The sequence below is a fragment of the Sander lucioperca genome, chromosome 1 (genome assembly GCF_008315115.2).
Source record: "Sander lucioperca isolate FBNREF2018 chromosome 1, SLUC_FBN_1.2, whole genome shotgun sequence".
NCBI lineage: Eukaryota > Metazoa > Chordata > Actinopteri > Perciformes > Percidae > Sander > Sander lucioperca.
In genome coordinates this window covers 28,858,247-28,882,376 of record NC_050173.1, presented here as the reverse complement: position 1 = coordinate 28,882,376, position 24,130 = coordinate 28,858,247, and the positions used below count along the sequence as shown (strand labels likewise).

The window sequence follows — 24,130 nt, the reverse complement described above, 5'->3', positions numbered from 1 at the left end:
TTCTTCATCATCAAAATTAAAATGTAAAACTGTACACATGAACACTTTAAAGTCAAATTAAATTATCGCGGTTTTCGGTATTAAAACGGTAATTGTTATCGTCAACATTTTTATCTGTTACACAGGTAATCGTTACATCTCTAGTTGGGCTTTAATAAACCAGTGGGTGTTCCTGCCGATTGTTGGACACTTTGATTTTAAACACTTATATTATCTTTTTCAACAAATGAAATTAAATCAGAGTCTGTGTGCTATGATAAATTGGACTGTAGGCTACAGGATTGTGTGGAAGTCTAAATGGCAAAAAAGTGCTTTGTTGAATGATCATTTTCAGTGTGACAGCAGACCATTAATATAGACTACTGTTAAAGTAAAATGTGGTCAGTATAATTAGACTTGAAGACATAATGCATTTGTTAGGTGTCCTCCAAGCAGGATCTTTAAATCTGTGTTGAATCTTTGGGGATAAAAACTGTCCTAGAAGGACTATTTATCTGACTCCAGCGAAGCCCTCTGCAATTAAAGATTCAATCCCACCGAGCACCAGTCTGTTTGTTATTCACCTGTAGGGCTTTACCCGGCGCTAGGACCCAGGGTGCGCGATTTTCATCTCCAGCTGCTGCAGACCGAAAACTGGCAATAAGGGAAGATCGCGAGGACAAGCCAAAATTGCATACTGTATTCATTCTACTTCAAAATCACATCCCTGGCCCCACACGGAAGCCTCCGTGTAGACAACAATAGCTTGTTGCGCTGTGTGCAGGCTTTGTGGCTGTAGACAGCTCGGAGCGCAAGGTAAGACGATGCAATACCATGCGATTACTAATAACAAAGGCGTTACGGGCGAGCAGGGGGCATTAAAAGGGGGCATTGCACAACGCTATTGAGGGCGAGTAAAACTCTGTCAAACTTTGACCTGGATATGTGTATTTTCTAGTTGTTGGTGTCTTGCAGTAGTTGCGGTGATGTCTCGCTGTTATCCCACAGCATTATGTAGGATCGTGTCACATGTAGCCTATATGGCCAGCCAAGTTGTGTATCGAGATGACATACTTGAGTCTGCTGTCCATGCGTATCGACTGTGGATGCAGTCGGCTATCCAAACGCCGACACAGTGACTGTAGCCTATATGAAGTGATGCATTTCAGTATCAGACAGATATTTAACATCATCTGGACGGCGCATCGAGCCATATCCATTAACCTGGCAAACAGGAACATCACCCTTTACTGTTTCTGTGATCGGCTGCCATCCTCCCTTCGTTTATTGTAGAATAATTCATTACTTTTACCAAGATGGAAGAATACAACGCTTGATTTTTACTCAGCGTTCACCCCCAACCGCCTTCCCAGCCTCGACATTCAATATTGACCAGGTGAACCACGAACTTAGACGGGACATCCTCGTCGCTATAAACCATGGCGGCCTAAATAGGGTCGATAATCTTCAATATGAGTCACAGATAGATGACCATGTATGCCCACTTTGAAGACGACATTCTTTCAAAAAAAATCAGGCCTACGGAATAAACAACGTGCCTTCATCTGTGCTATCGCAGTTGTCATAGTGCATGTGCGGAATACCACATCCATGCTCGAGAGATGTATCATTGTATGCATAACAAGTTTTTTTTTAACCCCACAGCTTCAGACATCCGATGTGGAGCCTGTGGACCAAACTCGTCTATAATTGGTGAAGCCCCGAGCAGCCGGTCACTACCGGGATAGCTCTTGCGCGGTCGTTGAGGTCTCCGGGTTACCCCTGCTCAGACACAATGCGATGTGTCAGCTACCGACTTTGTGATACTCCTGCTTTATGCCGAGACGGTTCTCTACGGCGTCCCCGTTATTGCCGATCCGCGTTTTTGGTTTCCCAATTTCACATTTGGTCATCTTGTCAACGATCTGGCTGCTTGCACGCAGCCATTACTGAGCGAATGGCGAAGGGCACGTTAGAAGCTCTCACACACCGATCCGCTCCGCGATAGGAAAGCAGCGAAATAGTTTCAGCTCGTAGCCTGCTACTCTCGGCGAATGGACAGGATCGTTGTCCTGCACCACGACACAGATCGTGCATGGTAGTAAACAAACTCTCTGAGTCAGCCTCGTTGTGTGTGTGTGTGTGTGTGTGCACGGTTATTTCCTCACCACCATAAGTGTTGAGAAAAGTAGGAGATTTGTTGGCCTAACGGAGTGGATACCCTTGTAAACAGCAGGCCTACACTGCTTTCAGGATTCAGGTAGGACAAGTGGACTAATTACAGCAGAGTAACCTGTACTGCTTAACTACTGCATGCCTAAGTGTGATTATGGCATAGGAGAGCTAAATATCATGTGGTTGTTTATTTTTGGGGGAGAATCAGAAAAGACTGAAGTGCAAATCCTCAACAGACTGATTTGATATTTTAAACTGATATCTGTTCGCCTGTGTATGACTGGAAGTTGCAGATGTGTTGTCATTCACCTCATAACTGCAAATATAAGATGCTGGTCCTCAAATATTATTCTTAGCTCCTTTGTCTTTGTTATTTAAGCACTAAAGTTAAAGTCAGACTTTAATTAAGGAAAAACTGACCTCATGTTTCACTGTGCACTTGTTCAAAGTGAGAATTTAGAAAAGGATGTAAGTAAAAGTAGATGTTCAAATTGTGTAATGATGTAAATGATATTACCTCCAGGAGAGATTTCATCTTCCCGGTTGTTTGTGGCTTGTATATAAAATAGCTTTTCCGTCTTCTGCTGTGTTAAACTCAGTTGCTTTGTGAAGCATGTTTGGATTGTTTCAGTATAGGTTGAAGGCTTTTATGAGTGGCAAATCTTGTCATGATTTTGTGTAAAGTCTGGTGTAAGCCTTTTCCAAATTGTAGTTATGCTTTGAACTCAGCTCAAGCCCACTTCTCTGTAGAAAACCATGTGCATGAATTCAGTTAAAACCTGACATGGTGATAACAGGAAATGTGATTTTGACACACTGCACTGCAAGATGTGAATGAAGTTGTGGCACTTTTTGTGTCCATATCAATAATCAGTGGTATTGCTGACAAAATGTCTTCACACCATGAAAACCCCGGTCTGGACAAACCAAGGAAATAATGAAAAATGATAGGGTTTGGTCTCAGCACAGCTGGGATGTAGACAGCCCACAGTGTCAATCATAATGAATGAGGAGAAAGTATTCAACATGAATATAATGAGGGAAACTTGTCATGTCACTGCACGAGTTGTCTTTAGATATTTTGAATTAATTTTGTATTTTTTGTATTTTCTGTGAATGACAGTAAGGATTTGGAGGCAGTATATGCAGATGAGAATAATAATATTGGCTCTACATATTCCTATGGTCTGCAAAGGAATGTGGAAATGGTACACAGCTCATATCATATAAGCCAGTCTAAGTAAAGGGAAGACACAAGTTAGATTTTACAAAACAGCCTGCTGTCACTTTGTGTTTTGTGTTTCTAGGGCTCCTACAACTGAAGCGTAACCTCGTCAGGTGTTTGTTTAGCCAGATCCATGGCATCAACGCAAATGACCAAAAGTTATTGAAAGATAAAAGTCTCACATAGTTTAAAGGGTTTAAAATCCTACTCAGAAATCAGTAGCTTTAGTGTTTCCCCCATCCTTTCCATGCTGCATCAGTCTGCAGCTTCCAGCATGCAACTGGAGTGCCTCGAGCACCCGGAGTCTTGCCTCCTCGTGTTAATTTCCTTGCAACAGACCCAAACCTCTCCCACTCTTTTTTTGTATTTGGCAATTCCGTTTAGCAACCATCACCCGCTGCTGTGACTCTGTTAATTGACCTGACTGTCACTGAAACGCAAACATCCCCTCAGTAATACTCAGAGCCTCCGTTGGTTACAAGAAATACAGTTTATTACTTCATTACCAAGATAAGCCTCTTCAGTTTAGCGCACCGTTACACTCTTTGGTCGCGATCCCCCATTCCCCTTGAGCGGCAGAAGCTCGCGTTGCATGCCGGTACCTGCAGTCCTTACCCCTCCCAGCCTCTCCAGCGTGTAATCCTGGGCGTGGATAGTCGAGCACTACATCTCCCATGCTGTCACCGAGCACCCTTCTGCCCCTCTCTCTCCCACCAGACTGGAGATACTGAACGGACTGTCTTGACGACCCCCCCCTACCCTCCCCTCCTCCTCTCTCCCTCCCGCCCCCCCGGACTTTTAGAACCGAAAACCGTCGAGATTAGTAAGCAGCCACGGACGGCAGAGGCGAAAGGCTGGACATGGCCGTATCCGAGTCGTTCCTGTAGGCTACGTCGTTCACATGCCATCTGGACGAGCGGGTTCGTAACTGTTTGTGTCATTAGACATCTTTTTATCTCGCCTGCTGATTAGCTCGGGGAATATTCAATATTTCGGCAGTCTTCAAGGGGGAGGCGGAGAGCAGAGGCTTGGTGGGTCCGGGGGCTCGGTGAATGCCTTTCAACGCCGAAGTGGTTCAGTCTGTCCACCAAAGGAGCGATAGGAGAGACTGGAGCACTTCACATTAGGTCGGCCGGGGATAAATAACAGTAGCCTGCCTCAACATGTAGGCTTAACCAACAGGAGTAATGCGAGGGCTTCGCGGAGACTCCGCTGCGCAGGGAGCTGAAACCTACCCACGGTGGTGGTCAGTGGAGTTAAATATATTGTTTGCCCCCTTTTTTGGTGGCCAGTCCAGCAGCACAATCCAGTGTAATAAGTTGTTTCACCCACCCTTCTGTTAGTTGTCCAATTGGCTACTTTGTTTTTCCTATTTGCGAGTAACTCAGTGCAGACCGTTTTTGTTATCAGCGCGTGAAATTGATTATTTGTTTGTAAAAACGTCCACTGGCAGATGTAGTTACTTTCTCGAGTGTTTGTGGGCTGATGAAACGGAATGATGGTCGTCAGGAGTTTTTGTTTGTTTGGCTCTACGTTGTGTTTTCTGTGTGGCTTTGCATTGATGTTGACTTACCTTATCAGGCGGAGATGTGACACATTGTCACATTGTGGTGGAAATCTATCCTGTCACTTGGTAAAATATGGCCAAACATCTGTCCTTCATCTCGAAACATTTCAGTCCATGTTGTCTATGTTATTTAGGCATGTTGCATGATGCATACAGGCTCTATGTGCAGTTTGTGCCTGTGTTTGTCTGTGGGTGGACCGATCACCTCGAGCCAGTTGCCATTCTCTCATTGTGGTGACTGCTCGCCATCTCCGGCGACCGACCCGGAGCTCTCCAGAGTTTTTCCGTGCTGATGTTTACAACAGAGGAAAGCAAATTGTTTTCAGAGCCTACAATGCCACGGCGTGCATTGTGCACTTTTTCACATATGACATTGGAACGTGTGTCTTTTGTACCGTGGGGCTGAACAGTGAACTGACCGGGCTGAAGTGGGCTACAACAGAATAATTTGGTTTCGTCGAGACTGTTTTTCTCAAAGGTAGCCTAATGTCAGGCTTGACTTTTTTCGTCTGAGTGTTGCCCACGGCGTGTGTGCCGGACTACTGCATACATTTAGTGGCCTACATCAGAGCTGATGAATTCAAATGTTGTGGCGGAGTAGACCGCGTATGATCGCAGCACAAAGACAAACTAGCTGTAAGCAACTGTTGTACGGTAATGAATGCAGACCCTCCTTGCACTGAGCGGTATCTGCATCGCTGAATCCTTTTCAGTCCGTGCTCGCAGATTCCAGCAGATATTGGTGTGTCAGTCATTATGTGCCTCACATTCGTTATGTTTCACTGACTCCAGGGTGAAACATGTTCCATTCCCCCAAAGCTTTGACATAAATATTTTTTTGCCGAGTCCCTTTTTGTAGTCGTCTCTTTTACTTGCAGATGCGCTCGCCTGCGCTCACCTCTACATACATGGGGCTGTTCTGGCGTGTGTCGCCGGTGTATATGAGAGTATTTCAAATGTTTGTGTTCAGATGACATCAGCATAGATTAATTGTTTGCTTATGCTTATTAATAATCCTCTGCATCATGGTTAACATTGTTTTGTGAATGAAGATTGAATTCTGTTGGGCTGCTTTATTGTAATCCTAAATAATTAACTGTCCAGTGATTGATAAGAAACAAAACTTTTGTTCACTTCCAGTCATCCACTTTTCACCCCTGTGATAGTATTTAGTAGGCCTTTGTGTGGAAAGTGAGTGTCAGTGTGGATCTGTTGTGGCAGGAAGGTTTGAAGTGGATTTAGGCAGCCTCTCTTCATCTCCAGGGTGAACAAAATATTTTCAACCAACAACAGAACTTTAAAATTAAGTTTAACCTGCAAAATACCACATAAAATACATTTGCAAATTGGCTGTGCACAATGTGCAGGGAGCGATGTGGTATTTGAGAATGGTGGCCTTTTACAGTATATGACTGTTAGCATTCCCTGCATGCAAAGAAATAAAAAACGAAAGGGAACAACAGAACAAATGCATTCTTCAGTTTACCTCTGCTACCCTGAATTGTCTTTCTTTCTGGCTCTGATGACATTTTAACATATCTGGCCTCCAAGCCCATCTCAAAGAAAGGAACTTTTCAATTGCCTAATGTTGGTTACTCCGAATCACGTACCGTTACATAGAGTAGGTCTTATTCCTTCATAAAGGATTAAATAACAGTCTTTTCTGTGATTGAAACAAGAACAGCACCAACAGTAATCACATTAAGTGTTCTTTTTCTTGTATATTCTGCAGCATATCACTGTATTTCAAGGAGAACTCTCACCTGACTGACTCAGCTACCCCTGAGGTATGTTGTGTTAAAGAAACACCTATGCAGGTAATTGTTTTTTCTTATTTTTTATTACAGTTAGATTACTAGATTAGATCATTATTTTCTGTTATCTAATTAACGCTGGCATCATGATCTTCTATTATTACTCAGGTGGATCCTACACTAATGAATGTAGGGGATGGAGGCACGGTGAGCAGAGAGATCAGTGCTCCAAATAAAGTGTCTGCTAGTATGGTGGGAAATCCCCCCCAGACGCTACCCCCTGAGTTTAGAGGAGATGTTACCCTCAGTCAGCAAAACAAGACCACTCCAACAACAGACTGTAAGACAGCAAAAGCCTGCCTGGACAATAGCAATTATAACCACAGCCCTGAGCCTTCTGCACCTCAACAGCCCAACAATGCACCAACGTCCAGCTCAGCCCTCACTGGCTCAGAGAAGAGAGCAGACAAAAGGGCAGAGGCCCCTAAACTCAAGGCTGATGGTGTTGTGGCCTTCCCCACTCCTCAGTGGTCAAGTGGCGTAAAAGTCAGCCGGGAGGACTCACTCAACTCCTGTCACAGCAATGTGACATCCAGTAAGAAATCGCACCCGCAAACACAATCTGTGCAAAGTGTTTCACCTGGGTTTCAGTGCTCCACCATGTTTAAACCAGTCCAGCCTGTTTCCTTCCTTCCTTCCACTAATTTTTCCTCTCCACTTTGTAAAATCACTCTTCCACCAGCATTAGGTCAGATTGCAGCATTGAGAGATGCCACAGCCAGTCAGTTTCACAAAGAAATTCAGCCTCAAAGCTCAGGTGTTGGAGGGACACCTCTCATGCGGACCTATCCCTATCCGTTCTCGGTAGGCCGAACTCCAGCGGCAGAGAAAAAAGCCGGCGCATCATCATCAAAACTTAAATCTAACCATTCATCTAATAAGAATGCCAAATCTGTGGGAGAGCATACATCTTTAGCCTCAGTGGTAGCCTCACCAGCTATTGCCCTACCATTGCAGCACCCGTCATTAACTCCTGCAGCACCCACCCGCTACACGCTGTCTCCCACTGCTGCCATTTGCTGTGGCTCTGCATTGGCCAGCATCACCTCTCAGAGCAGACTGCTGAACCATGTGGAGAAAGGCAACAGCATAGACAAAACAACCATGGGCTCTCTTAAAATGACACCTCCCTCTGCTTCAGAGGACTATACAGCTTGTTCAGTTGAACCAAGAGATGTACCTCTTGATTTATCTGCTAAATCAAAACGTCCAAAATGCATAAGTGACCCTCCTGTTCTGATGATTGAGCCTCATAATAATGAGTCAAATCAGAGAGATTTTCTGAACTCAAAGAGGACTCATTCTACAACGTATAGCTCAGCTGTGCAATACCCTAACTTACCCAACACCCACAGAAATGGATCCCATCAAAAGCAAATAAATAGGCCTCAGAATCACCCAGAGCCCAAACCAACCTGGAGTAAGGGATCTTCACAAGACTCCATAAAAAACATCCCTGGAACTTATGTAGGTGTGGCTAGCCCCATACTGGCTTCTACTCTACGGGGCAAAGATGGACAAGGGTCTTTTGCAGATGAATTTCAGAGTTTTGCAAAGCAGGAGTTTATATCTATAATTGACCAAGGAGAGCATCTGGCCTCAGGAGGAAAGAAGCCATCCTGTCTGGTGAAGGGCAACCAACATGCTCACAGCGTCAAGCATGTTAAAAACACCAGCACAGCCATAACTAAGAACTGTCCCTCTAAAGGAGCCCTAACGACCGCCCTGTCAAGCTCTGCCAGTGCTCAGACTCATCAGAAATCTGGAGCTGGCAAAACAGCAGTGCCATACTCTATCACTGTTGTTAATCCAGCTTGGCAGCAGCCACCTCTTCTTCCGCACCAAGCCTCGTCTGTTCAGAGAAAAATCACACAAGGATCTCCAAAGATGAAGGGCATCACAGCTACAGAAGGATCTAAGTTTCAGAGTGCCCAGCAGAGCCCGTCCAAACCGGAGGATGATAAGTGGGAGAGAATAAAGTCTCCCCTGTCTAACCTCGCGTCCATCGTAAAGCAGCAAGCTCTCGAAACAACAGCACAGACAGGCAATGGTAATACTCAAGCCTCACCTGTTGCGTCAAGAAAAGCTGATGTTCTGAATCCACTCTCTGGGAGCCAAGACACCCAATGCAAACAGACTTGTGCTTTTGAATACCCATCATACTGGTCTGTGGAAAAATGGGCCGGTGTGCCATCTCAAGGGGATTCAACTCAAGATATGAAGAGGCACGAGAAGGTGAACGCCACTGAGCCTGTAGAGAATAATACTGAGTTAAACACCAGCAAGGGAGAACACATGGGACTACAAGCAAAGCAAGGCTCCTCAAAGCCCGCCGGCCAGTCTCCTCTCTTTGGGAGCAATGCATCAACAAATGGGAACAGGATGGAGAGCAAACTAGCCCAGGTGTTAGAGGGGGAGATGTTGAAGAAAGAAAGTGGGGCGTCAGACGGTCCTCCGAGTGAAAAATTGGAAGGCATGGTTGCGTCTATTCTTACAGGCCAGTGTGTGGCGGGAGGTGACAAGTTTGAGACGAAAACAAATGGAACCAAAGAGCAGTCGCCAACCAAAGCAAAAGCTGCTGGCATCAAACAAAAGAAAACCAGTCCTAAGAAGGCAGCAAAGGAGAAGTCGCCACTGGACTCATCAAAGAAGGCTGCAGGAAAGAAAAATAAGGACACAGAAAATACTCCAACCAAAGTGTCTTGTCAAAAGAAGGTAAATTACGTTTGTCCTTTTTAATGTCTAAAATATGATGATCTCCCTTTGGTTGTATCTTAAGGAAATATCTTAGTTAGCAATCACCTCAATCTCATCAAACTTTTAACAATCAAATTGGCGATTCAGAGCTCCCTTTCATAATATGAATCTATGACTAATGATTTAACTTCCAAGGGCTCATTGTGAGTCTGTTACATGCTCTCCGTTACCATGAAAGCTTTGTGATCAATAACATCCACAACATGCTCCCTCTGTCCCCTGTGTATTTCAGCAAAAGAAACAATGTGCACCTGTGCTGGAGCAGAGTCTATCAGCGGTGAAACTTTCTCCACAGAGTACAGAGCCGACTCCGAGGGACAAGATCAGTCCCAACAAGGTTGAGCAACTAACCCGCAACAAATCAGGTGATGTCTTTGTTTCTTATAATCCTGTGACATTTACAGCGCTAAAAAGTTCTCACAGCGTTATATCTGCCGATATTGCCATTGGCACATATGTTGTCCGATATGCGCCGAGGTGAAAACTTATTTTTTTTACAGAATATAATTCAGAAAAAGATGCTTGTGTCCAGCAGCAGTATAATAATACTGTTATACTGTGGCAAGCAGCTCAGAATGGGTATAAGCAGCGATGTCATATATAAATGCTACTCAACACAGGGAACTTTAAGTCACTGTAGCAGAATACAGCTGGTGTCAAGAAATGTAACGGCCACCTCAGTATTGGTTAAAACTATAAACCAGCACAAAAATGACAATTACCAATATAAGCCACCATGTTCCGAACAGACACATTACAAACACTAACAAAAAGTAACATTTGCACGTTGGAACATAAAACAGCAAACCTAACAAACTACTCAGTCCAGACTACTGAGCATCTCATCCCATTCATTCTGCAGCTCAGCAGATGACAGTGCAGTGGTAGTTTGAGTCTGTTGGTGGTAGTGTTGACTTCACACTACGCTGTTACCTAGTTGGTAAGATGCAATGCTGGAAAGTAAATAAACAACGTCCCCATACTTTACTCTCCTGTGACAACCGTCGTGTTACTTATGCTCATCATACTCGTTTGCTACATTAGCTAGCTAGCTGACCACGTATCTACTTTCATACCTTGTTTGTCGAGTGGAAGCTAATGTGTGAGGATTTTAGCCCATTCTGTCTATACGCGATAACATAAATAGGACGATATATTCACACCAAACTTTTGTCCAGGACCGGCAGTTTGGTACGACCTCCAAACCAACCAATTCCAGCCATTGCATTTACCAAATTTTAAAAGTCTGGTTTTCCACCGGATACGTTGAAAGTTTCCCCTGAACGTATAGCAGAGGCGCAGGCTCGGCAGCAGCGAACCATGAGTTAATGTTTCTGCTAATGTTTTCTTTTCCAGTGAGTAAAGTTTACTGTTTCAGTGCACATATGTCATTTTGAACAATAAGGTTTATTATAAACTGTAAAATATCCTGCCTCCATTACATATCTCTGTCACAAGTGTTTGATAACCACATTTCAGGGATCATTGCAAAACATTTGTGAGATATAAACAAGAATATCGGCTAATAAATCGATATTTGAATTTTTTACTCCCTAATATCTGCATCGGCCCCAAAAATCCAGTATTGGTCGGGCTCTAAAATGTAATGATGCTTTCAGTTGTGTCAGACATGAAGCATTTTATTTACAGAAAATGTCACACATATTGTCTGGATGGCGTTTTTTCATGTCTCAGTCATACGCATAGAAGCTTGTGTCCGTATAACAATCAAATGTGATTTAAATCGGTTACAGACAGCGGCAGCAGTGCTCAGAGTGTAGAGACTCCAGTGTCTCTCAGTCGCTCTGCTCTATCCAGTAAGGAGGCCGAAGCTACAGGGAGCTCCTTCCCACGGCTCAGGAGAGGACGACGGCGAGCTGATGAGGCTCGACTCGACCTCTGGGGCTTTGCAACACCTTCCCCTCCACCCCCACAAATGCCTCCTCCCCCAGTTTCCCCGTCACCCCCCGTGACTCCCACCCAACCCGTTCGCCGTCCGAGAGGGAGGCCTCGCTCAAACCCCCTGCCTGAGCGAGTGATTCAGGGCAAGGGCAAGACAGCCAGTGCAGGGGGTGACATGCCTGCTCCCAAGAAACGCCGGCGATGTCGTAGCAAAAAGTATCAGACTGGGGAATACATCACTGAGAAAGACAAGCTGGAAGATGGAGAGCACCTTGAAGAATCTCACTCCCTGAGACAGAACCGCGGAGTCCCAGCAGGTACGCAGTTTCTCTCCCGAGATCAGTTAAGTTTTCAATTAACTGTTTCCTGCCCAAGTTTTAATCAAAAGTGCAGCTGTTAGTTACAGATGTGGTAAAAACAATTTATAATGTTATAGTATGGATATTTGATATTTTGAGTGTAGCAGCAGCTTCTTTTATTACTGTATTTTTATACAACCCAGGCGATGAAATAGAAAGTTGATTGAGTAGCTAATTGACGGAAGATTTGATTAGGGCTGCAACGATTAATTGATATTACATTTTTTTTTTTTTTGGGCTTTTCCACCTTTAATTGATAGGACAGCTTAGGTGAGAAAGGGGAGAGGGGGGGGATGACATGCAGGAAATTGTCACAGGTCGGACTCGAACCCTGGACCTCTGCGTCGAGGCATAAGCCTCTCAGTATGTGCGCCTGCTCTACCCACTGAGCAACCCGGCCACAATTGATAGTTAATTGACAGTAATTTAATCAGAATCTATTTTGCTAGTTGATTAATCGTTTAAGCAATTTGTTAAGCAACAATGCTTTTCTCTTTTTTATATTATTTTAGACTGAATATCTTTGGTTGTTCAGACAAAATAAGACAACGTGGACCCCTAGAAATGATTAAGGACATTTTAAACCATTAATCGATTATTTGTGAAAATAATCACCAGATTCAATGATAATGGACATTATTGTTAGTTGCGGCTTTTAATAATCAAATCATTGTTTTGGCTCTCACCAAACATAAGTTGCTACAGTCACACAAATAAGCCGTTTTGTTTTAATACCATTATACATGAATCCTTCTCCTTTTGGTTTCTGACCAGACTAAATGACAAAACCTTTGGCCATGCTGGCTTGTGATGGGCATTTGTCATCATTTCTGATGTTTCATAGACGACAAGGGATAATTCATTCTTTAAAAAAAAAAAATCTGATACATGAATCTGGACTGAAAATACATAGGTTTCAGACCTCATTCAGTCTGTGACAATGATTTTTTTCCTACATTTTCTCTTTAGAAATGTCTGTCCAGAACAGCAGCGGCATCATTTCATGATTTAATTGATTCAGTCCACCTGATGTCTGATTTCAGTGGGTTTTAACAAATTGGAAATAACTAAATGACCAATTACTATCAAGTTTGACGGGTGTATATTAACTGTTAGGAATGTGTGAATATAAAATAAAATACATGGTTATATTTTTACCCTTGCTATTTTACCTAAATATACTAATTAGCTTCTGAACAGCAAAGGTGGTGAGATCAGATGCCCTGAGTGTGTTCATAAAAACATCTGTTTAGAAATTAAAGACAAATGATTCAGAATTGACTATAAGAAAGCTTAGCCTGGGGCTTCTATAGTTAAAACTTATTAAATAGACATGGGCAAATTCATTTTATGAGGATGTACATCTTCGTAAAAGGTACATAGGAAAAGCATTTATAGAACAGTATAAGACAGATTCAAATATAAAGCATATACAACAGACAAATACAAAATATTGTAGTATAGACTGTCAACACAAACCAAAGATTCTGAAGACAGCACATATATGCAATTTGCAGTTTATATTCTTGAGGTGGTGACTGTGTGTTTCATGTCCACGTCAGGCACCTGTTGATGTGTATAAGACGCTCATCATAAGGTACATAAGGTACACAGAAATTTGTCAAACCTGAACACAAGATTGCAAAAAGCAGAGCAGAGTAGCTCATAGACTTAGCTAAGCCAAGGGCCATTGGTTAAGGAAGTATCATGCTGTCTGATGTCGGCACAAAACAGCACCTAAAATATGCCATGCTCTATGTTCGGCTTGGCAGATGAGCAAAAGCATGAAGCTGCTCCGTAACTGCATCGATACATCAAAGATTAGATCAGTGATGTTGAAATATTAAGATTGTTTGCGGGTTTTTCGCTGTGTTCATCTCTGTGGTACCACTCTGCATAACCTCCAATTACATTCATCGTTACAGATCCACAGGCGGATCAGTGTCCGAGTCCCACCGCCTGCAGTCCAGAGCCTCCTCCACGGAGACCCTCGTTCACTCGCTCGGGGTCGGTCCGCTACCAGGAGAGCGAGGTATCTCCAGAGTTCAATGACAAGCCTTCAGGGAAGAGGAAGTTCAAAAGCAAGCACTTGAGTGACAACGAGGAGCAAAAGGTAAGACGCTTGCTGAGGCTGCTTGTTGGATTACAGTACATTTCAAACCACACAGGGTTGATGGGAATAAAATTCAGTGTGGCATTAATATATTAGCTTACAGTGCCCCCCTGTGGCTAGATAAATACTATGTTGCTGGTATAGTTTTATACTGCATTGGAACCCATTGCCTAAACTTGGCAATGCATTACTAGAGATTCCATTTCACACACTGCTCTAATCAATAAATTTGTATTTTAGATTAAGACCAAACGCAGCAGCTTGGGCAAGCGTGCTGCCTCACTTGCCCTGGATGATGATGGTGCTGATGTAAAAAGACCAGAGTCCCCCCCACCCACTCCAAAAAGTTTGCCGTCATCTCCATCCAATAAGAAAGGCTCATCAGGGAGATGCAACGGCTCAGACCCTCCACCGAAAAGGGTTGTTCCTCCGGAGGTTCGGCGGCTGATTGTCAATAAAAATGCCGGGGAGACTTTGCTGCAACGTGCTGCACGCTTGGGCTATCAGGTAAAAATTCACCTGTTCACTTGTAATATTGCTAACATGAATTTAACTCCAGCTAACAGTGTACCTCTTTGAGTCATAATGTGACACAGTTTATGTGCTACTTCTGTTCTGCAGGATGTAGTTCAGTACTGTCTTGAAAAGGACGTCAGGGAGGTGAATCGGCGCGATAATGCTGGTTACACAGCTCTCCATGAGGCGTCCTCTCGAGGCTGGACTCAGATTGTCCAGATGCTGCTGAAACACAGTGCTGACGTCAACTGTAGCGCCCAGGATGGGACACGGTGAGGCTTCATGCTGCATGATTAAATGTTGTGGTTCTAATTAGTTGAATCTATGGAAATTACAATATCTTATATTAGTAGTATAAGTAAGTATTATAATGTTTGACAAATTAGAGCATGGAGGTTATTTCTTGACCTTCGCAAACAGCATGTGTAACAAAATAATCTTAGTTTAAAGGTTCACACTTTAGAGCCATCTGTTAATCTCAGTCTTCGTTGAGCTTGCTAAAATGTCGAGTGGTTGGGTATGAGTCATATTCATATAGTGGACATATATATTGCATTTGTTACCAAGGTTTTTTTTATGGAGTAATGCATATTTTGTGGTTAAAAATGTCAGTAATACTCAAAAATCGTCTCGTTGTTACATTCACTCCTGAAAATGTACACCCTCTACAGGTGTTGGGAGCAGTAATGAACATAATGACATACTCACTGACAGGTTGTTATACTTCCTGTCGCCTGTCGAAGCATATTTGCTTTTCCAGTCAAAGGAGTTTGTCTCTAAATAGCAGTTCCACAAGTTGTAATTAATGGCAGGAAATATTTGTTTTACTGTCCAACACATCTGATTCTCCATATACAACATGTTTGCTGACAGATTAAGGTGTGTTCTAAAGGTGTACAATCCCTGATAGGCATTTGTGTTTTGTTTGTTCTTTCTTTAGGCCTCTTCATGATGCTGTAGCGAGTGATAACCTTCCTATAGTCTGGTTGCTCCTGAACCACGGTGCAGACCCGACTCTGGCCACCTACTCTGGACACACTCCAGTCAAACTGGCACATAGTCCGAACATGAAGACCTTCCTCACAGGTAGTTCACCCTTTTCATCAGCCTCCGTCTCCATCAGCAGAACTAGTTTTGGATAAATGGATAAAGTGTTAGAATGCTGTTTTACCTCAGACTAAATTAATTTTTCCCATCATCAACAAACACTTGAGACATAATAATCAACACGAGGGCTATAATAAAGCTAATTGTGTGGTTGACCCCACTTGGCTGTCATTGGCTATAGTTTTCTTAGTGAGCCAAGATGGAGGAGACATTAATTGTTGCTGTGTCTAACCTGCTGGTATTATGATATTGGCCACAAAAAAAAATACAAACTGCCCCACAAGAGAGATTCTGCCTGGCTATCGTTCTCTGCTCTTCAGTATACATTTTATCATCACAAAATCCAACAACCACGACTCAAACTGACTACAAACCAGAAAACAGATTTCTGTGCGCGTCACATCCTGCACTGCCCACATTCTGCACGGATATTGCCTCGGCAGGCAATGGTCCCCTGCTTGTATTTACACGTGTGACGGTGCCCTTATCCCTTTTAAAAAATGATCTGCTAAGTTTTATCAGTAAAAGGTTACAGCTAAGAGAGCAGATGACCTGAATAATAACAGTCCGTAGGACTTAAGTTTTGTCAGGAGATCACTGTGGTGCAAAAACAGCCCATGTCAGTTGAAATAAAGCTTTCATTGAAGAAAAACATGCATTTTGTGTGGTAAAAGCTTCCAATGATTTCTCAATTATTTATCATTAAGAAGGCCAATGATTGATTAAGGAAAATGTTTGTTTTAAATTTGCTTCCCTATGATCAATCTTGTTCCATAACTGAGCCCGACAAAGTGATTTATTACACATCTGGCTTCCTGGGAAACTTTTTGCTTGTCGCATGTCTTTAGCTTTTGTTTGAATTTTCACATCACTGTTGATGGTGTTGACCAGTTTTAAGGATATTTCCTTGTAAAGTGAGAAAACATGTTTCTCTCACTATCGACTTGGATGCTGTATCAGTGTGTAGTGGAGTGTGCACCTCGTGCGTTTCAGGTAAATAGAAAGGTGAAGGCTCAGTGGCTAATGCAGCCACAAACTCTTACAGCTCTGATGCCATAGACGGACACAAACTGGACCATATCACAACACAAACTACAACTTAAGTTAATTTGCTGATACTTAGTACTGATTTTTGTATCTATGTCTATTATTTTGTTCAGACAACCATTCCAGTTATTCCATTCTATGTTTTGCTTAGTCCTGACAAGTGGACAAGCATTGATGTGAAGCCCTGTCTTCATATTTTCATAGATTTACACATAATGCAGCTCAAGCAGTGATGACATATAAACCGGTCAACATATAACACACTGTTTTTTATTTTTTATTTCCCTAGAATATTTCACAGACCTGGAAGGCCGCAAAGAACAGGATCTCAGTTTTCCCTGGGATTTCTACAGTAGCTCCCTGTTTGGTAAGAAACCTTGAAATGGTGTCTGGATCTGTTTTTTCTGTCTGTCAATCCATCAGCCCACTGATCAATTAAATATTCCTGTTCCTTCACCAGTCGGGAGGAAGACGATTTGAGGCTTGTTGCAGCGATGAGCAGGTTGCCAGAGGGAAATGATTGTAGTTTGTAGGCCGGGCTCAGGCTTGGCCACTGGGACGTGGAGGGGTGTTAGCCTTGTGTACCAGCATCACTGTGGTGTTGTAAACAGCCACAGGGAGCCAGTTATCCAGTGGAGGATAAACAGGATTAGAGATGCATGGAAGAACTAAGGAAGACTAAAGAGAAAGTGTACTGCAGCTTTCTGGATAAACTGTAGAGACAAAAGTATGTTGGTAATGTAACCCCCCATCAAGGACACATATCTTTTATGAAGTTATTTTCCTCCTATACCTATTCTAAAGCTAAACCTAAATCATTAAAATTGTTAAAATGTAACGCTTTAGTTATAATGAACAAAAAAAGACCAAGTTTCCACCAAAGTACATTCAACTTTATCACCACTCTGCTAGTGGTGATAAAGTGTATATACAGTATCTTATACTTGTCATTGGTTTGTGCAAATTATGTTTCCACTGTAAAATGATGTTCTACGACAGGTTTAAATCATTCTACTTGTAAATTATTCTCAATTTTGGTGTTGAAAATATACATTTCTCCAAGGAGCATGATGACGCACGTTTCATCCATAGTACGGTCTGCATGTCCAATTAGGCCAATTCTTTCCTCCCCGATGATAGTCTTTATTATTATAATGTTTGTTAATGTTATATACATTTCTGTTAGATATGTATGGTTTCTTAATAATTGAATCTCTCTCCTTTATGTTATTTCTGGTGATGACTTCTCAGTGATGGGCGATATGGAGGATAATTTATCTGGCTTTAGGAGCCATTGTGCCATTCACTCTTGTACAGATTGAGAAAAAGCCTCGCAAACTTGAAGATAATCCCATCACAGAAAACATGAATCTTTAATTTGTCAAAGTATCTGTTTCTTTATATTAGTGCTGTCAGTTAAACGCGTTATTAACGGCGTTAATGCAAACCCGAGAGAAAATCGCGAGATTAACGTTCTTTTTGGCATAGCAAACTTTGTAGTTTTTTTCACATGCTGTTGCAACAATTAGTAACGTTAGCACGCCGCACACACTTGTTTGGGCTTGTGAGCTGGCCAAAGAGTAGTAGGCTAACGTTACGTTTTGAGTGGATGGCGAGCACGAGACACCAAAATGGATGCCAATAAGATTCTGAATGGAAAGGTTACTTTTAAAAAGTTGCCAAATGGTTCCATAAACAAGACCAAAGTGATCTGTGTGTTTTGTCGTTGTGAACTGAGCTATCATCGCAGCACGTCCAGTCTGAAATACCACCTGGTGGCCAAGCACACAATTGATGCGAATTCTCCGCCCCCTCGTCAAAGCCAGGCGACAAAAGCACAAAGCAAGCTGATCCACTTTTCCATGTTGATAAGAGTATTAAAATGAGAAAAAAATAATTGGATAAAAAGAAATCTAGGGACATTTAGAATAGATAAAAATGTGCGATTAATTGCGAGTTAACTATGACATTAATGCGATTAATCGCGATTAAATTTTTTAATCGTTTGACAGCACTACTTTATATCAAACTTTTTATATTAGTAAATACATTGAATTACACTCTGCTTACACTTAAATGAAAAAAACACAGTCCATCAGTAAATAAGCCTTCAAAATATGTGTCTTGTAAACATAATTTTCGTATCCTTGTGTCTCTGTATAGGGTTTAATTAACTTCAAGCTGCGACTGACATCATTGAGTTTGTGTTCCTTTAACTGATCACAGCGTCACCAGCAGTCAGTCATAGACGTGTTATGGGTGTTGTGAATAGACTGTCCACTAGAGGGGGCCCAAACCCCGTGTATCAAAGCAGCTCAGTGTCGGCGCCCAAACATCCAGTGTGTCTGCTCCTCTTCATCTCACCTCGGTGGACTTTTCTTCACAGAGACGGACCAGGAGCCATGCTGGGACTTCCTGCTGTCGGAGCAGAACCAGGAGCTGGAGGAGGATGCAACGGGAAGGACTGAGCCGGACTCGGACAAAGATTGCCTTCTGTTTGAGTTCTCCTCCGAGCCTCTCTTACCCTGCTATCATGTTCAAGTGTCATTAACCCAGGGGTGAGTTCACACACATATAATTCATTCATTCAGATTATATTCATTGATTCTGTACCGCCTGCAACGCGCTACTAAATTTAGCATGTGTCATCTCAGTTTGAATGCCGTTTCACTGTGCTCTTAATGTTTATGGGAATAAATAAGCAACAAATAAGCTCTGATGACAGCAGGTAGTGATGGCTGTGACTCATGGTGTGTTTTATCTGCCTCCAGTATTTCACAGACATACAAACAGAAATATTCTGTTGATATTTACACCATGTCCCCTAATGATCTATCAACATCTTCACTGTCGCAGTTTGTTTGTACACACACTCGTGTACATTGTAAAAGTACAAAAAAGTATGGGACGAAGAACATTAGATCATTTATGTCAAGACGTCTATGTCCTGGCGTTTATCATGACGTTTATATCATGACGTTTAGTCGCCAGTGTGGGTAAAGCGCCAAAAATGCTGGACAATTCCTAATGTTGTGTCTTTGTTAGACCCTCGCTGCTTGGTAACAACCCATACACCCAAACAGGAGATAAAAGGTCAAAACGACGAATTTGCACACGTTTGCTTCATCCACAATGCCCCCAGTTTGTGTAGAAGGATTTTAGTTTGGAGTCTCCAAATCGAGGCTGAGACAAACGTGCAACAGCTGATATGACCTGCCTGCAGTTCACTCTCAAACTGATTTCAGAGCTTGATCTCATCAGCAAGGCGAGTTGATTTGAAGTGTTTTACCTCACAACTATAACTTTGTGTGAAAACAAAATGGCAGACATTGTGCTCACTGAACTGGATGAAGTTGCTACGGGGAATCTTTTTTTTTTATTTGAGGATACCTAATATATAAACCTAAAATGGCAAGAGGTTTTCTGTTTTTCTTTTTCTTACTCTAACCGTTGGCTAATATCAGACATATTTATCTCTTGCAGCTTTTGCAACTGGTTTCTTCTGACAGACGTCCTGAAGCGTCTGAAGATGTCAGCGCGGATCTTCCGGGCGCGTTACCCACACTTGGAGGTGGTGAGTCTGTCCCGTGCTGAGCTCTGGAGGCAGGTATCGATCAGCCAGGTGAGCTCTGCTTTGGCTTCACCTTACAAAGGCAAAAATAAGGAGGAAGAAGAGAAGGAAGAGGGACTCGTGGATCTGGTGCGATGTGTCCCAGAGCTGCAGAGACTACTGGGCTCCTCCATTCACATCCTGCAAGAGGATGAGGAGGAGGAGGAGGAGGAGGAGGAGGAGGAGGAGACACTGACAAACACAGGGAAGCCTCGCAGCCGATAGCCTCTCTTTCACCGCACTCCTCCACCGTGCAAACTGTTGTCAACCCAAGTCCTTCCCTGCAAGCAGCAGCTCAAAGGCAACCTCTCCGTCCGATGAAACGAGGGTCATGGGTTTTAACTCCAGCGACAGAAATGACACTCCACCTAAAACCTTTGACCTCAGACAGAAGGGATTAAGTGATCACAAGGACCTGCACATGGGAGTGGTCGGTTCAGCTTTCAGGTTCCTATCAATAGGTATATTTGAATACATGAGAACTGTTGAGCAAACCTTTTGTATTAATTATGTATGTACATGGTAGTGTATATGTATATCTTGCCATCAGGGTTAAAACATTTGTTTATATAAATGTATTCTTGTGGCTAAAGAATTATGTTGTTTAGGACTTTTTGTTTGAGTTTGTTCCCAAGGGAAAGCGATATTTTTTTCGGGAGATAATCCAAGACTTTTATCTTGGTGAACTGTTGCGTAAAGCTAAGACACTTAAGTCAGGGAGGCCACTGGCCCAGATGGTTCCTCTGTCAACCTGGGAGACCTGGAGACCTGCAGAGAAGAGACCACGGCACATAATCATCAAATATAATGAGAGCTTCATTTCCATTTTTCTCCACTGTTTCATTTTTCACTTTATCCTCCTCGGGCTTACAATGTTTATTTTTCTTCAACATTTCACAAAGTAAGCGCGGGCAGCACGGAGCGGTCTACGTCCCTGCACGCAGTATGAAATAATGTCTTTTTGGACCTTGAGATTGAGAGTTTGTTTACAGAGCTGGACAGATAGTAGTGTTCTCCACTCCCCAGGTTGCACTCCTCCTAAACTGATACATAATCCTTTGGATCTCTCTCAGAGGAAAAGTGGTACCATCTCTGGAGTCCAGAGGCGGCTCCTGTGTCTGAGGAGCCGAAACGCCCTCTTAACTGCAGCCACGTCCGATATGGTGTTCCCAGATCCCAGAGTGCTTTGTGTTGCAGTGTTTTATTTACACTGTTTGTTGTGCTTAATTTAATAGTCATTAATATATTTGACCTCTTGTGTATCTGACAAGCCTATCTATGAAAAAAAATTGCTTTGTATGGTTGGTGCTTAATTTTGAAATGTACTTATTAGGATCCCTTTATTCTGAGATTTTCCTCCCTCATTCAAGAACAGTATTTCAAAAAAGAGAAGCTAAAGTACAGTTGTATTGTACTGGTGCTAAGACAGATTTTGTGTTGACAATCAATGATGTTTTGGTTTGAAGTCACAAACTAATAAAAGATATTTAAGATGAAGAGACTTAAGGTGTAAAGAAAAGTATAGTTTAGTTAAAGAAAACGGGATACAGCTTGACTGAGACTGAGCAGTGTGTGAAGAGCCTTTTATTTGATTCTTTTATAAGAAATCAACAAGAATAAAGCATGATTGTAAATCATAGTTATCTCTTTGTTTTGTCAGTTGGATTATTATAATGATAGCTGAATTGAATATTCAGGGCGGAACTCTCCCTCAGGTGTATTTCAAATAATCCCTTCTGCCTTAGACATTTTACTGAATAAAGAGAAATCATACAAAGAACCATGAAATTATTGTAACCTTTACAATTGTAAACCATGTAACCCTCCTTCAAACCTAATTAAGCTTTACAGTAGTAATGGTAGTAGTAATGTACCTACCTATTACACATCTCTCCCCATGTTAGTACTGTCAAGCTGTTGAATATATAAAATTGTGTTAAAACAAGTGCATTGTATAATAATTAGCCTTGAAAAAAGGCTAGAACAAGTAGAATCAGCATACTGTTCTCAGCTCCAACAATGTTTTTTATTTACTGTAACATTTTGATCAATCAATTATTTTTCAGACACAAACATCACATTACATATACAAACATTTAAAAACTACTGACGGAGCAGGGAACAGTGGGCAGTTTCTACTTTTTGTCATATCTTCTGTTTTGTCCAGCAGAGTTTGTTTAGTTTTTTTGGTGGGCGTAATAATTAACCTTCCCGCAGATAAAAAGCAGGATTGGAATGTGGACTCAACAAATATGAAGCATAGCGTAAGTTCTGACAGGTCACGGAGTCAAGCTTGGCTATTATTTTAGCTCATTGCTGACAGTTCCTAAGCCAGCACACCAGCTGATGGATCAGCTGATTTCATCTTTTGATTGGATTTCCAAATCGCATGCTCTATTTAAACTGCTTTTCCCAGCCTACCTTGCTGCATCTCTGCTAGCGCTTGCAACCCACCTCCACCCCAGCTCCTCCTTTTAAATTGATGTTGTCTGACTTAATCAATGTTGTGTCTCTGTCATTGATGCTGCTCTGTTCTGTACCCTATGGGGATCCTGCACTGCTGCTCTCCCCGCTTAAGGCTTTCCATACATGCACATGGAAGGGCAGGGAGGTGTGCTGTCCCTGCCTCATGAGCGGGTAGGCCCCAGGACAGAGCCATACCGCCAAATACAAATTGCAGATGAATGAATCTATTTTGACAAAGTGGTCCTGACTGAACTCAATTTAAGGTCCACTGTTCTGGAGCTTTCAACCATCTCACATATCTTCAGCAATTCAATTCAATTCCATTTTATTTATAGTATCAAATCATAAGAATGATCTCAAGACACTTTACAGATAGAGTAGGTCTAGACCACACTATAATGTACAAAGACCCAACAATTCCAATAATTCCCCAGCAGACTGACTTGTTGAGATTGTTTAGTTCTCTGCTAATTCCACAGTCTGAAGTTAGAATATGTAACTTTTGAAAGAATAACACAGCCTTCCTCTTGTAACTGAAAAGTTTAATTCATAAACAATAAACACTCTTGCTCACGTCAACAAACAAAGTGGTTTTGCTGCTACAGCCTTACTTGGTCTGTGATTACCAGCAGCGTGTGGTGGCTAAAGTCTTACATAAATATTGCTGTGTAACTGACATTGCTGCGTCAGTTAGCTGGCTTTATAACCTTTCTATAGTTGTGCTGCTGCTCCAGCAGGATTGAGTATTTATAGACTGACTTTAAGCTAATGTGGATGAGAAGTTCTAGAGGAGCTTAGAGTCTGCATTTCCAAGTACACTGTGCAAACTCAATCTACTGATAAAGACAAATCTCTAGAACAAGGGAGAAGTTTGTGGATATTTTTGTTGAGATTGTTTTGTCAAAGGTCAAGAATAAATTGTCTCAGGACTGGAAATGTTTAAGTGACTTATGCTTTCTGATAACTCAGACATACAGTGTCTGACTTTATCCACTAAAGGGAACCACAGACTGTGACCCAGTTAATATTAAAACTGAAAGGAGCAGCCTGTTTCGCTAACTATCCGATCTCAATGAGATTAAATACATGAGGTACTAGTAACTTTACTGTCACTATACTATTTCACCTTAGGTCATATTATTGTTTTATCTGAAAAGATAATACATAGATAACTCAGCATCAAGCCCTTCTGAGCTCACTTATGGTTACAATCTTACCTACTATCTGAAAGAACACAATATTTTCTCATGTAAAATATGGAGTACCTCAGGGTTCTGTTCCCGGCTCCCTCTCTTCTCTCTTATTATATGCAGTCATGGAATCAATTTCCACTGCTACGCTAATGATACTCAGCTGTACGTGCCTATTAAGGCGGATGATAAGTCCCAAATGACTAAATTACAGGCCTGCTTGTCTGCTGTGAAACTAGAACTAGATGTCAAGTAATTTTTTGTTCCTAAACACAGATAAATCTGAGATGCTGGTCATTGGCC

At 42.2% G+C, this 24,130-nt stretch overlaps 1 protein-coding gene across 4 annotated transcripts in view; it reads left to right on the top strand.

Annotated features, from left to right (window-relative positions):
• bcorl1 (BCL6 corepressor-like 1) overlaps positions 1-21,944 on the top strand; it is a 28,750-nt gene extending 6,806 nt beyond the window's left edge. Inside the window, exons 1-12 of one of the 4 annotated variants that reach the window (XM_031303345.2) lie at positions 601-795; positions 6,679-6,763; positions 6,869-9,475; positions 9,750-9,882; positions 11,272-11,736; positions 13,704-13,891; positions 14,132-14,398; positions 14,513-14,679; positions 15,348-15,493; positions 16,851-16,928; positions 18,948-19,119; positions 20,045-21,944. In XM_031303345.2, the coding sequence (XP_031159205.1) occupies positions 6,758-6,763; positions 6,869-9,475; positions 9,750-9,882; positions 11,272-11,736; positions 13,704-13,891; positions 14,132-14,398; positions 14,513-14,679; positions 15,348-15,493; positions 16,851-16,928; positions 18,948-19,119; positions 20,045-20,396 (4,581 nt within the window). In that variant the 5' untranslated portion in view covers positions 601-795; positions 6,679-6,757 and the 3' untranslated portion in view covers positions 20,397-21,944. Of the gene's footprint in view, positions 1-600; positions 796-4,078; positions 4,300-6,388; positions 6,568-6,678; positions 6,764-6,868; positions 9,476-9,749; positions 9,883-11,271; positions 11,737-13,703; positions 13,892-14,131; positions 14,399-14,512; positions 14,680-15,347; positions 15,494-16,850; positions 16,929-18,947; positions 19,120-20,044 lie in introns of those variants that run through there. The other 3 variants (XM_031303344.2, XM_031303346.2, XM_031303347.2) reach the window with 3 other exon arrangements.
• Positions 21,945-24,130: the final 2,186 nt, after the last annotated feature.